The sequence below is a fragment of the Tachysurus vachellii genome, chromosome 4 (assembly GCF_030014155.1).
Source record: "Tachysurus vachellii isolate PV-2020 chromosome 4, HZAU_Pvac_v1, whole genome shotgun sequence".
Classification (NCBI taxonomy): Eukaryota; Metazoa; Chordata; class Actinopteri; order Siluriformes; family Bagridae; genus Tachysurus; species Tachysurus vachellii.
This window is the reverse complement of record NC_083463.1, coordinates 2,838,378-2,853,895: the sequence shown is the minus strand read 5'-3', so window position 1 is coordinate 2,853,895 and position 15,518 is coordinate 2,838,378. Positions and strand designations below refer to the sequence as shown.

Genomic DNA, 15,518 nt, shown 5'->3' with positions numbered 1-15,518 from the left:
CAGTAAAGTCTAGTTTTAGAATTTTACAGAATTGTAATTCAAATGATGGAGCAGTTAGAGCAGTCGACTGGTTCACACCAACCGGTTATGTAAAACATGTCAATTAAATTGAAGAGGATACAGTTGCTGCACATAGGATAAGTAACAACAAACAACAATATACACATTTTTAATTTTTTTTTATTTTTATAATTTTTTTTAAAGATGTCATTTCCTGTCTGTTTTCTGTGTCTTGACTTAGTTTATTAAAACGTTAACAAAAAACTGCACTTGGATCCTCACTCGCCTTTGTCTCACCATGACAGATATATATATATATGTATATATATATATATATATATATATATATATATATATATATATATATATATATATATATATATATATATTTCTTCTTGAACTGTACCAACTTTGTGCCTTATTTTCATTCCTTACTTCATTTTATTTTTATTCTTTACTATCTGGCTGTTTTTACAACAAGGACAGTCGTAAAGAGCATTTCACTACAAGTCGTACTCTGTAATCGTGCATGTGAGACATAAAACTTGAATTTGAACAAATTGTGCAACTTGGTGTGCAGATTGGAACAATATAGCAGTATGGATTAAGAACAGGAAGTGAAATAATAAAAATAACTGTTTATAATGTTACAAATTTTAAAAATTGCACATTTTTATTGTACTTATGTAGGATTTGAAATTTCTTTGGCTTAAAATTTTGCCGAAATGATTGTCCAAGCGATCTGTTTTAGCATGGCTGTATGTATTTAGCACGTCGACTTACCCTTTCTTCTGTACACATAAAGGAACTAACGAGCATAGTGATAATAACGGCAGGACTACCGTTCAAAAATCACGGGACATAATCAAAATAATGAGCACTAGCGCTGAGTTTCCAAAGCCTGGCTCTGGGATAATTAGCCAATTTGTATATTCAGATTTGCTGGAGCAAGAAATGCAGGTGCTCACTTGTACCAGCACTGGGGAACACTGCCAGAGCTCAATCAAAAAAAAAAAAAGAGGCAGAGAGAAATCTTTTAGAAATTGTAAAGAGTGCTACAATAAAATCTGGTGCTTTCTTTATTAAATTCTCTTTAAGTCTGTCTGAGAGTGTATAAATCCAGAGTTGTTTAAATTAAATTGCCTAAAATTATTTATTTATTATTATTAAGTTCTTATTCAAGGGGGCACGGTGGCTTAGTGGTTAGCACGTTCGCCTCACACCTCCAGGGTTGGGAGTTCGATTCCCACCTCCGCCTTGTGTGTGTGGAGTTTGCATGTTCTCCCCATGCCTCGGGGGTTTCCTCCGGGTACTCCAGTTTCCTCCCCCGGTCCAAAGACATGCATGGTAGGTTGATTGGCATCTCTGGAAAATTGTCCGTAGTGTGTGATTGCGTGAGTGAATGAGAGTGTGTGTGTGCCCTGTGATGGGTTGGCACTCCGTCCAGAGTGTATCCTGCCTTGATGCCCAATGACGCCTGAGATAAGCGGTAGACGATGAGTGAATGAATGAATAACTGTTGTTGAAGTAATATTCACGTTAACTGCAGATTAAATAAATTTCACATCATGCTCTTAATTTGAAACATATTTCTATTCTTAATCTGGAACAGGAAAAAGCAATGAGTCTAATAATTAGAGAGAAAAAAGTGTCGATGGAATTTCTTTTATATTTCTTTAATATAAGAATATTATTCTTTTATATTTCTTTTTTCAGTGGAAATTCTTTTATAACCCCTGCGTCAGACTAAGTCGCCAGAGCTTTGCTAGCTACGACTAGCTAGCTGATGAGCTTCCAGACTGATTTAAGTTTTAGTTCTCTTTGTGGAATGAATTTTGGGAATCTATCTATCTATCTATCTATCTATCTATCTATCTATCTATCTATCTATCTATCTATCTATCTATCTATCTATCTATCTATCTATCTATTTATGTCTGTGTGTTTTAAATTAAGGAGTTATGGGAGTTTTGTAGGAAACGTTAATGACAAACATTGATATAAACTAGAAAAGTAAAATAAATCATTGAACAGCAAAAGCTTTGAGCCTCTAAGACTGACTGCAAAAAATAAGGGGATTTTGAGGAAGTACAGGCAGCTTCCCCAGATGGATTCATGGTATTTAGCAGATGCCCTTATCCAGACTTACATTTTTTTTATACAGCTGAGGGTTAAGGGCCTTGCTCAGGGGCCCAACAGTGTTAGACCACTAAGCTATCATGTCTCCATTTAAATCAGTGCAGTCAGTGGAAAACAGGGAAGGAACCATGTCACTTTTTTGGAGATAAATGGAAGCTTGCAAAGACAATAGAAAACTTGCAAGGTAAAGAACATCGCTATCGTAGGCACGTAGAGCGTTTTCGTATTTAGCTCCCGAACTTTGGAATAGTCTTCCTGATAGTGTTGGAGCCTCAGACACACTTTCCCAGTTTAATTGTAGATTAAAGACATATCTCTTTAGTCAGACATAAACATAATACATCCCGTAACCTTGTGCTCCAGTGTATGCACATTATCATCTAGTTCTGGTTAATATTATGAACAGCAGCTACTGTACACTAACTCCTCTCCACTTGCTTCTATTTTTCTACCCATCCCGAAGCTTTCAGAGATGGTTCCAGCTCCAGTTGTGTTCTGTGTCATGAAGATTTTGGACCTTTATTGAGATGAGGCTGATCCTGTGAAGATCCTGAGACATCTGGAGATGTTCCAGCTCCAGTTAGACTCTGCTTTATGAAGTATTCAGACCTTCTAAGTGGAGATGGCAACTCCATGTGGTCTTTGAGGACAACAACCTCCTCATCAAAACAACATTTATCAGACTGTATAGTTATAATCACACCCTCCAGTGTCACCCAAATGAGGATGAGGTTCACTTTTGAGTCTGGTGTCTTAATGGTTAGCACGTTCGCCTCACACCTCCAGGGTCGGGGTTCGATTCCCGCCTCCACCTTGTGTGTGTGGAGTTTGCATGTTCTCCCCGTTCCTCGGGGGTTTCCTCCGGGTACTCCGGTTTCCTCCCCCGGTCCAAAGACATGCATGGTAGGTTGATTGGCATCTCTGGAAAATTGTCCATAGTGTGTGATTGTGTGAGTGAATGAGTGTGTGTGTGCCCTGTGATGGGTTGGCACTCCGTCCAGAGTGTATCCTGCCTTGATGCCCAATGACGCCTGAGATAGGCACAGGCTCCCCGTGACCCGAGGTAGTTCAGATAAGCGGTAGAAGATGAATGAATGAATGAATCTTACCATGAAAAATGTTTATTCTGATTTCTGTTTGTCTCATGTGTGTCCTCTCTGTTCGTTTTGCAAATTGCCAAAAAATGACCATTAGTTCTTTACAGGTTTTGGGATTTTTCACTGTGTACCGACTTAAATCCTTCTGGGGAAGCTGTCTGTACTTCCTTAAAATCGTTTACCATTTGTAGTCAGTCTGAGAGGCTCATAGCTTTAGCTTTTCAATAATTTTCTACTTCTTTGGTTTATATCAATGTTTGTCATTAAAGTTTTACAGTTTTCAATTTGTGCTTTTGTTTTGGTGGAGGAACGCCATGGATTTTTTAATCAGTTTAGTTACTTTTAATGTTGGGGAACTTTTGTTTATTTATGCATTGTAGCAGCTATAAACTAGCCTTTCATTTATTTATTTATTTATTTATTTATTTATTTGATCTGAAATCGCTGCTGTTCTAGAATATTAACATATTCTGATTTGAGATTTGTTGTTGTTGTGTGTGTGTGTGTGTTTGAGTGTGTGTTTGTGTGTGTTTGTATGTGTGTGTGTGTTTGTGTATGCGTGCGTGTGTGTGTGTTTGTGTATGCGTGCATGTGTGTGTGTGTTTGTGTGTGTGTATGCGTGTGTGTGCGTGTTTGTGTGTGTATGTCTACTCCAGTACGCATTTTTAATCATGTGCGTTAAATCAAACCCGGAAATGCTGTAGCGTCCAAACGGTTAACGAGCTAAGTGTCAAGAACTACAGGGAACATGTTGCCAGGGAACGGGTGCCTGGCAACGGGCTAGGAGCTCGCGCGCGTTGAGCTTTGCTGGTGTTGATCGCTAGATGGTGCAAGAGGCGGCGGGGTCGCGTTCACACACACGCACACGCGCACGCGCGCACACACGCGCACAGACACACGCGCGCACACACACACACACTGCATCCAAAACAAAGCTGGTGGAGAACGAAGAGCACGGAGCAGAGCGCTACAGTGATATCTCGGGAGAGCAAAAAGCAGGATTAATTTATTTTGAAGCATTACTGGTTTTGCTGAGTGTGTGTGTGTGAGTGTGTGTGTTTGCGGTGCAGTGGTGAGCACTCAGCCCGCGGTGATGGACATTATGAGTGCGGTGCAGGATGCGTGTGTCTCCGGTCAGTGGCTCACCGCGATCATACTCAGTCTGTGCTGCTTTTTACCTTCGTGTCTGCCTGCTGGACAAACTGTGGACTATGCCTCGAGTGAGAGTGTGGTGAGCAGGCAAGGAGACACGGCACTGCTCAGGTACACACACACACACACACACACACACACACACACACACACCGGATCACCTTTGTGATAATAAACAGCACACTACGGCCACATTACTGCTCTGTTACTCTGTAATACTGACTTCTGTGTTCAGCAGTTTGTACTTCACACACACACACACACACACACACACACACACACACACACACACACACACACACACAGCCCAATATATCACACTATAGTGGTTCTTTAACTGGTGCCAAAACATTCCTAATCCACACACAATCTGTACCACCTCTCTCTCTCTCTCTCTCTCTCTCTCTCTCTCTCTCTCTCTGTCTCCCCCCTCTCTCTCCCTCATTCTCTCTCTCTCTCTCTCTCTCTCTCTCTCTCTCTCTTCCCCCTCTCTCCCTCATTCTCTCTCTGTCTTCCCCCTCTCTCTCCCTCATTCTCTCTCTCTCTCTCTCTGTCTCCCCCCCTCTCTCCCTCATTCTCTCTCTCTCTCTGTCTCCCCCCTCTCTCTCCCTCATTCTCTCTCTCTCCCTCCATCTCTCTCCCTCATTCTCTCTCTCTCTCTCTCTCTCTCTCTCTCTCTATCTCCCTCTATCTCTCTCACCCTCTCTCTGTCTCCCCCCCTCTCTCTCCCTCTCTCTCTCTCTCTCTCTCTCTCTCTCTCTCTCTCTCTCCCTCCATCTCTGCCCCCCCTTTAAAGTTCACTCCTTTATCTCATTTTATTCCCACAGTCCACTTTCATTGATTACGTAACAGGAGATAGAGTTTTCCCCCCCTGAAGCCGCTGCAACTCTTCTTGTTGTTGTTGTGTTGTTGTTGTTATTTATTCTCCCAAACACGTGAAATCCTTATGATGTTTTACGTGCTTTCGCGTCCTGGACAGTCACCGTGTTGGACTTTTAAAGACTTAAAGCACAAAACAGTGTAAATTCAGTGTTAAGTCTAAACGTGCATGAAAAGGCGTTCATTCAACCATTTGAACTGGAAAACCTGGGTTGCCAGATTGTGTCTCTTAAATAGGAAAAAAATCGCTTCAGTCCATCGATTTTCTCTCACCAAGTGTCACAGATTATATAGAATTCAGGATGTTTTATCGTTACATTTTACTCCAATCTGGCAACATTTATACTGATATTACTCAATGACATTAATTTTACTAATGTTTTCAAGGGTTAGATCCGATCTGGCAACCCTGCTTTATTGTTCCTACATTTATATTAGAAAGTGTGTGGAGTTAAAATGTAAATAATAAAGAGATTATTTAATCACTTTAATCTAGGGAGAGATGAAAAAGGGCGGGTATAGGCTTGCAAACCGTGGATTCAATCTGGCAACCCAGTAGCTATATCTGTCATCATATAAGAGATTGGAGTAGATGGGATCTGCCCACTTCTCTCTCTCTCTGTCCCCCCCCCCCTCTCTCTCTCTCTCTGTCTGTCTGTCTCTCTCTCTCTCTCTCCTTCTCTCTCTCTCTCTCTCTCTCTCTCTCTCTGTGTCACGTTCTCTCTCTCTCTCGCTCTCGCTCTCTCTCTGGCCCCCTCTGCCCCTTCACTCTCTCTCTGTCCCCCCCTTCTCTCTCTCTCTCTCTCTCTCTCTCTCTCTCTCTCTCTCTCTCTCTCTCTCTCTCTCTCTAAATTAAGAGATTTTGCAGCTGCTTTTTCAACCTCTTGGTTTTTCGTCCTCTTTTTAGACATTTTTCACTGGAAACAACCCTAACATTGTGGATATATCAGTTGTGAACTTGTTTGTCTTTTGACTCATTTTAAACCATTCTGGCTACATTAAAATATCAATCATACTAATTCTTATTTAATGGCATTGATCCAAATAGGATTTAGAAGGAAAGTTCATGCAACCTGGCAACCCTTTAGCTATGACTGTTCATACCCTTTATATTTGAGTAGATCGGATCTTACCTCACCCAATTCACATCCTCATCCTCGTTACACATCTGGGACCTCATTAAAAGGAAATCACAAATGTTAGAAGAAAATAAGGCTTCAAAAATAATTTAACAATAATAATAATAATAATTTAATAATCCTTAATGCTAATATCTTTAGTGGCTTTAATCCAAGGTGGTAGGACTAGGGGAAAGATTTGAATTAATCTGGCAACCTTGTCACTAATGCTGAGATTATATTACAAGACAGGACCTGCCCTAACCTCATCCTCATCCTCACATGTGAATCTCAGGCATCCTGTCAGTATAAAATGCTAAACCATGGCTCGAATGTAAATTAAATCGAATCAGAAATACTCTGTGATGATGTGTGATGTGTTCCTGTCAGGAGCTTCCTCCATCTTTTGATTTATAATTTTTTTTAATGAAGGGTGTTAATACTGGAGTTCAATAAGAGATGTGAATTTCCTGCTCACTGAGATGATCCTTAAACGATGAATTAATTGATCGTCAGTCCTCACCACCCGGGAAGAATTCACCACCATTTTAAATGCCTCTGATCATACTGTGACAAATACGAGGCTTTTATTTAAGGCTGCGAGCTCGAATCACATCACATCACATCTCATCACATCACACCACATCAGACTCTGTACAGATCTCAGTCATCAGCCGAGTCGATTCATTTATGTCAGAATTAATGCAGGTAATGGAGTGAAGTGAGTGCGTCTGATTGGTCTGCTTCTCTGCGAAATCCCGAGCGTGTGATTGACGGCTTGAAATCTTACTTCAGATACAGCGTTCTTAACACTTCGGATTACACCAGCGATGATGTCAGAGCCAGATAGCTATAAATAGCAATGACAGATAAAGATATCCTTCTTTTATTACCTGAGGCTCACACAAGCTGATTTCCACAGGTACAGATTTCTGATGTAAAAAAAAATGTATCTAATCTTAAAGGTGGCGTCTCTGATAATGCTTCAGAAAACTAAAGTAGCCAATGATCAGAAAGGGGCGTGTCTTGTCAATATGGGCGGAGAGAGTGTTCAGTGCGCATGTGTGACATTAGCAGAAAGCGACATGGAGGATAAAAACAAAGAAAGAAAGCGAAGAAAGGCTTACAATAAGGTAAGAAGCAGGACGTGTTAATATAGGATCAGCTTTCCAGCGCTGGAGAGAACTGAAGGAGTGTTTAGCTCAGGAGTTATTGACTCGGGAAACTCGAATTTGTGAATATGCGGCCAACTTCCCGCTCCTTCAATGTTAAAACCGCTTTCTGCTAATGTCACACATGCGCACTGAACACTCTCTCCGCCCATATTGACAAGACACGCCCCTTTCTGCTCATTGGCCACACGTTTGTTTTGATTTTTGTTTTGTTTGGTGGCCCGACTCAGTTTTCTGAAGCATTTCTCAAATATCGGAGACCCCACCTTTAACGTAAGCAATCATCACTAATTTACCGATTTGTGACGTAAACAGAACGTAACTTATAATGTAAGTAATTGTCTGGTGACGTAAAGAGAACAAAACTAATCTGTACGTAAGTCATCGTCACTGATTTACTCATTTATAAAGCAATCAGAACGGAAGTAATATCAATGTAAGTAATCAGATTTATTCTGATTAAATATTAAGTAGTGCTGATGTTCAGTATCAGTATTTATATGAGCATGTAGCAATAACACAATGGTACTGATACATTTTCAACTCTCAGCTGAAAATTCTGAATAAAATGTATGTAATTAAATGTCTGAAAAGTTAACACGAAGTGAAAACACTTCAGGAATCGAAAATTAGAGCAGCGAAGATGAATTCATGAGCAGGGATCCCTCCATGTTCTCCTGGGCTGAAGAAAACGCCGGCTGGCTTCCTCATTAGCAGAAGCTTCGTAGCTGAGAGACTTCGCTGAGATTCGGGACCTGAGAGTCGGACTATTAATCGATGCTGCATGGACGGATGGCTGATAAATTTCTGAAAAGAAAATACAGCCACCATTTTACATTTTTATCAAAGATGTTAGTGGTGCTTCGTGTTAGAGGAATGGGTGTTACGTTACTTGAGTTTTGTCAAGTAACGTATGATGATGCAGATCCGGGTCAAGAGCTTGAGTTAATGTCAATGTCTGATCTCTGTGTCTTTTGTCTGTGACTCTGTTCCCATGAGAGCCTCAGGTTCCTGTCGGATTTTTGAGGAGGAACCCGATGTGGTGTCCTGCAGTTGTAGCTTCATCCACCTCAAGGTTTGATGTGGTGTTTATTTCTGAGATGCATTTCTGCTCAAGGCTTTTGTACAGAGTGACTGAGTTACTATAGACGTCCAGTCTGATCTTTTTCCTCTGGTCTCTCTCATCAACACAGTGTTTCAGCCTCCAGATCCTCTGCTCACAGGATGGTTTTTGTTTCTCGCATTCTGTATAAACTCTAGAGAACTTTATAGTACATATTGTTTATACTATAATTTTGTTATATGTGACAATCCAGCGGTTCCTGAAATACTCAAATCTGACACCAACATTCATGCCGCAGTTCAAGTCACAGAGATGAGACTTTTACTTTATGCTGATGTCTGATGTGAATTTTATCTGAAGCTCTTGAAGTGTATCTGCGTGATTATTATATAATGAATTGTGCTGCTGCCATGTGATTGGCTGGTTAGATAACCGAATGCGTGAGCAGGCGTTCTTAATAAAGTGGACATTGAGCGCTGAGTGACAAGTGGAGCAAGAAACATTAATGGGGCTTTTTGCACCTGGTCACTTCGTGCGTTTTCTGTGATCAGATATCTATCCGATGGTAAAAAGACCAGGTCTAAATGCCCTCTGAAACGTTTTGGAGACGGATATAAATCCAACGGTACAAACCACTTCAGGAGGTGGTCTGGGACGCGTTTCAGATGAAACTAGACAGGTGTAAATGAATGTGGTTGTTCAAGCCACATACGTCAGCGCTATACTCCTCCCAAATGGAAGTACGTCACTCAGGTGATCTTTCACCCAGGCGTCTCGTCGGGGCTTAAAATGCGCTGCTGCTGCCCACGAAAATGCAGCAAACAGTAAGCGTTGTTTTTTGTAACATAACCGTCGTAACCAGTTTTTACGTCTTCTTTTTGATCGTGTTCTGAAAACCGCACACACCAAAGCGTGTTCCATTTCAATTACCCCAGAAATGAGGTATAATATATTAGCATTTTGGGCGGGAGTAGAAAGATCGGATCGATATCCGATTCGCCGAGACGCATTTATGTGGCCTAATGTAAATGGAACAGTTTTAACAAATCAGATAGCTATCGGATCAGAGAAAACACATGAAGTGACCAGGGGTAAAAAGGCCCAGAGACAACACATGAAGTGACCAGGGGTAAAAAGGCCCAATATGTGGAGCTGGAAATGTTTACATATATAAAGAGACTTGAATTTTAATACATTGATGCTTTACGATATTAATTATATTTCCTATAAAAGTGAAAGAGTGTCAGTATCAGCTGATTGTCAAGGTTTTATTATAGAAAAGAAAACCAATAATAGAATAATATTATGGTTTGGAAACTTATCCCACAGTGTTGTTGAATTCTCGATTCTGATTGGTCAGCTGCAGATCACAGGTATACATTATCGTTTTGCTGCCATTATCATTTACATGACGGTTCTGTTATCATTTCCATAGTAACGGCTTACACTCAGTCAGATATGTGACTTTGTTGGAAGGTCTCAGCACTACAGTCAAGCTCCCTGATATACGGACGAGCCTGAGAAATGTTCAAAATGGCTGCAGATGTTCCTCAGACGTGTCGTCGAACCAGTGGGATAAATCAGTACGGATCCTATAGAAGGTTGTTACATATGTGTCTCACTGCGAGGAGTTTCAAAGAAGAATGCAGTGATTAAGATTTCACTAACTCAAATTATTTTTCTCAAAATAAAAAGCCCAAGAATCCTGAAGGAACCGGTTTCAAACAGTCTGAGGTGACGTTTTTTGGACAAACGAAGATTGCGGTTTGTGGTTTTCCTGCAACATGATGCACATTTTCCTTGCTTGGTTTGTCTTCAGCAGAACTTCAAGTGGAGATTAAAGAGAACCGATGAAACCGAAAGCTATTTTCCAGAACTGTAAATGGATGAAAACACACGCCATGTTATATAATAAATAAAGTTGCTGTGTTTCGTCAGTAACAGAAGTTTGTTCTCCGGTAGCTCACACGGTAGAGGCTTTATTCCTCTCTGTTCAGGATCCCGGCGTTGAATTGTCCTCTCGAATTGCTCCTCTCGAGTTCCTGTGTCGGCGCCTGAGGCATCGTTATACATGACAAAAGGCTAAGTGGCGCTCGAGCTCCCAAATATCTTTTGTTCTTCGTGGTCACAGAGGTCTTTCTCCTGCAGGCGTGCGGACCGTAACGAGAGAGGCCCTCGGACCTGACCGGCATTCTTATCACCTTGTGCCTGAATATTATTTGCGTAATTAGTGGAAGGAAGAAGCACAGCTGCACTCGCTCATCACGCTCTGTGGACCCGAGCTACACGTCAGGGTTTAGATACAGACTACAGAGTCTTCATCCGGCGGATGTTTTTTTATTCGAGATTTGAAATAAATATTCACATGCAGGCCAATGTGACATTTTAAAACTTCATTACGGCAAACACGAGAGAGGGAGAGAGCGGACTCATATCTGCAGCCAGGAGATGAGAGGAGGAGAGATGAGTGTGGGTGTGTTGCATGCTGTCGATAGGCCAGTCACGACTGTCCCACTTTCCCCATTAATGTCAGGACGTGCTCTCAGAGGCTCCGATGCTCTTTGGCCTTTTGGCTTGCAAAGCCCACATCAGCACTTCATATATCTGTGTGTGTGTGTGTGTGTGTGTGTGTGTGTGTGTGTGTGTGTGTGTGTGTGTGTGTGTGTCACTCCTTTCCTCTGTTGATCTGTTAATCAACGGATTTTTGGTATGAAGCTTTGGACCTTCGTTCTCCACGCTCCCGTGTGATCAGTGCCACTTTCCTGGTCGTGCTCGGCCCCGTTTTGTTTACGAGGACCGTGTCACAGCGTGCACACAAACCGTTAAGTGCTTGTGATTGTCTCACTGGGCCACTTCAAAGACCTACAAGATGAATAAAAGCAATTGAACCGATGTGTGTCGAGTATTTTAAATTTAAAGCTCTTGTGCGACGAGAAGCACGACACGTTGCTTCTTCTTTTTTTTTATACTGTCTGTACTTTTAGATTAAATGCGTGTTGAAGTTTTTCATTATTTTTGTATCGTTAGAGATGTTTGTTTCACGTCCATGGAAGGAGTCTCCAGTGTCATGCTGTAATAGTATGTTTTCTGACACTGTCTTTGCATAACAAGTTATTTTTTCTTATAAATATCAACAAAGAGAAATCTAGATGTTTTGTTGTACTAGAAATACAGAACAGATATTAAGCGTAATTATAAATGGATAAAAAATTTGCTGTGTGGTTTGTTAATAGCTATAAAAATGTAATCGTCTGCAAATCGTCACGGTGTAAGAGGAATAAAACTGATTAGGTTCCTATAATAGCACGAGACCAAGTGTTTTATTCTTCACTTGTTCGATTTCTGTTAACTGATACGATCAAAATTAAAAGAGATGATCGTTAGTTATAGATCTAGAACTTATAGCGCTGTATGTCCATATATGGTTATGTCCATATATGGTATATAGTTGTATCATTGGCGATATTTTTTTTAGCTGTTGCTATGGTGATACACCGCTCGTATCACAACTAGCCTTCAGAACAATCTCAAAATAAAATTCACACAAACATTGAAGCCCCGAATGGGATAAGGACACACAGGTCATAAAAGACGGAAATTTTTGCTTGTGGTAAATATTTTATTCGATAAAAAAACTATTTGTTTACATTAAGCAGCGACAGAGCAGTTTTTTTGTTGCTAAATGTAGATCTAGAAAAAAAATCTAGCTGTCATCTCATCATATATCTAACGTTCTGTGTGATGAAAGATGTTTTATTTCCCTCTCAGTCTGCTAGGATTTTCCTTTTAGCACCTCCCGGTGTGCTCCTGTGGCACGTTTTACTTAGTCAATGCATTGTTTTTGGGACTTCTTCCTCACTGATTGCTGCCTCATTACTTTTTCCACATTTAAGATGTAGAAGAAGAAGAAGATGAACAAGAAGAAGAGGCTTTGCGTTAATTTTGTATTCATTCCGTATTTATTAATTCAGTAAATCAGTAAATCTTCTAATAACTCCAGCACTGATGAAATCCTGTTCAGAACTCGCTCCATTTATATCCTGAAGTGAAATGAGGAAAAAAAAATACAAAAGCGAATCGTTATTTTACTGAGAAAACGACTAGCGTTCTGACACGACGATGGCTGACGCCGTCACTTTCTGTCTCCGCAGGTTTTCTCAGCCGAATCGTTCTGCCATGGAGACTTTGGGAAAGTGGGCGCTGAACAGCTTGCGATAAGGAAGCGTTCATGCGTTAAGCTCGTATTGTCAGCTCTCGTTCACGCTCGGCTTTCACTCGTCGTATTTACATGGCCCCTCTCTTTTTCTTTGACGCTTACAGAATATTACTTTCATTAGCGCAGAGTTAATATTTGGCTTTGCGCTGTGTTTTGAGCACACGCTTTTCCTCATGTGTGTAAGCTCACTCGCAGGTCACTTCAGCTCTCCAGTGGGGGCTTTTAATGACTCTCAAGATCAAACAGATTTGCCCTTATGTTACAAAAATCCTGTTGGTGTGGGGTTTTAGTGTGTAAGGAGTTTTCCTGACTGAACATATTGATAATAATGTCCATGCTAATACTAAAAATGAGTATAGAGTATCATATTACAACAGAGAAAGAAACCTTTTTAAAATGATATTATCTTGAAACACTGCATTGAAGTACTTAGCCTAGCTAAACTGAGGCTAAGTACTTAGCCTAGCTAAACTGAGGCTAAGTACTTAGCCTAGCTAAACTGCTTGCCTTTAGTAGCTGGTCAAGTTTGCTAACAAGCTAGATAATGTTAGAGGAAGTACTGGTTTGCATTATCTAACACTGGGTAATATTATGCTAACATAGTGTACGTGTTGCTGGCAAGCTAACCAGCTTAGGGTGATGTAGCTAATTTCACCAGCAAGCTAACTAATATTTGGCTAACTTCATGGAAGTAGCTACATTCACAGCAAACTAGCTAACATTTGGAAAGGAACCTTTATAAACATTTCAGGTTTCTGGCAGTTACAGTGTCAGAAATTTTTCTACAGGCTAAATTATAGGCTAGATAAGAAGGATAAACATTTCAGCCATAATAAGAGTGTTAGTAGAGCTAATATGTTTAAAATGAACAGTTAACTTAGCATAAGCTCTTCTGTTAATTCAGACTCAGGTCATTCTACTGTAGACAACTGTTTAATGTTGAGAATGTTCCAGTTGTAGCTCTTGAATGTTTTGTGAGACTGGAGGTAATGACGTTTTGCTTCACAGTGCTATTGATATTTCCTTTTTAAGGGAAAATGCTAGTTTTGGTAACTTTCAGCAGAAAGAAATTGCTGAAATGTGTTGACATGGAATGTTCCAAACTTGTTAAGCAGCAGATCTCTTAAAATCCCAGCACATAATTGCTAGAACATTCTAACAGGTTAGTAAAGTAACACATTCACTTTTTATCACTCTCCAACACTGTGTCCTGTCTTGAATGTTTCTGAATGACTTTATTTTTGTTGCAACTTAAAGGTGGGGTCTCCATTGTTTGAGAAATGCTTCAGAAAACTGAGTCGGGACGACAAACAAAACAAAACAAAACAAACGTGTAGCCAATGAGCAGAAAGGGGCGTGTCTTGTCAATATGGGCGGAGAGAGTGTTCAGTGCGCATGTGTGACATTAGCAGAAAGCGGTTTTAACATCGACATGGAGGATAAAAACAAAGAAAGAAAGAGAAGAAAGGCTTACGATAAGGTAAGAAGTAGGACGTGTTAATATAGGATCAGCTTTCCAGCGCTGGAGAGAACTGAAGGAGCAGGAAGTTGGCACATATTCACAGATTGGGGTTTCCCGAGTCAATAAGTCCTGAGCTAAATGCTGTTACTACACAAATAACATCTCTTTCTAGGCAGCTACAACCGTGTTTTGTTTGGTAACAACAGGAAACTCCAATCTGTGAATATGCGTCCAACTTTACTTAAGATGCCGAGGCGCTTTTTTCCTTCTCGATAGGTGAGTAACGTTGGTTTTGCTTTGTTACACAGAACTAATATATGCCTTTGTCCCTTACATGATTACGCTTGTGTGTCATTTTTGCTTGTTTGTTTATCTGCAATCGTACTGTTCTTCACTTCAGCTATGATAAAGACACGTTTCTGTTCATTAGATCCCTGGGTCATGTATGTGTGTGGGCGGAGCTATCAATACAGGGGTGGGACCCGTTTGGTTTAGGGGCGTGTTTGTTTTGGTGATTTTAAATGTCAACTTTGGCTTTCAAACAACAGAGACTCTGCCTTTAATCTTGGGTCTCTCTCGAGTCAAATCTTTGTTATTCCTCAATTCTAAATCACTTAGGATGTCTGGAATCTTGGGAAATCCCCCAGTTACACAGGGGGAGAGGCAGCTAAACTATTTCCATTTACAAAAATGCTGTCGTCTGTGGTAATATCTGGATGTTTGTCAAAAATAGCAGACTTGTTACCAGAAGACTGCTAAAAGCTCACCATTACTGGCAAAATGTTGTGGCAAACTAACATATTTGCCACTACAGTCTTCTTATTATTGCCAGAATGTGGCAAAATTTTTTGCCAAATTTATTTGCTTGCTGCAAATCATCCACATTTGCCGCAAACATTTTGCTTTTGTTTTAGAGAAACCAGCTAATTTCCAAGATCCTGTGATGTTTCCTTCTTTCTTCTTTTAAAAAAAAAATTGAAAAAAATAATGAACGTGTTGTTTTTTTTTTGTAAAATGTGAAATCTTTAATTACTCAGCGCATACAAATGAGATGATCATGATTAGCATAGTTAACATGATTATCATGCTGTAAATATGCACATAAATGTCAATAACTATAATTTTACTACCACTTTCTGACAGAAACAACACTGTAATTTGTATTCAGGCATCTTAAATTAAAAATAAATATCAATCATGTCCATACTAATGCTAAAAAT

The 15,518-nt window shown here is 40.3% G+C and overlaps 1 protein-coding gene across 1 annotated transcript in view; it reads left to right on the top strand.

Annotated features, from left to right (window-relative positions):
• The first annotated feature begins 4,146 nt into the window (after positions 1-4,146).
• The window catches only part of negr1 (neuronal growth regulator 1), a 181,498-nt gene continuing 170,126 nt past the window's right edge, over positions 4,147-15,518 (top strand). Inside the window, exon 1 of the mRNA XM_060867398.1 lies at positions 4,147-4,499. Coding sequence (XP_060723381.1) covers positions 4,330-4,499 — 170 coding nt within the window. The 5' untranslated portion in view covers positions 4,147-4,329. The remainder of the gene's footprint in view (positions 4,500-15,518) is intronic.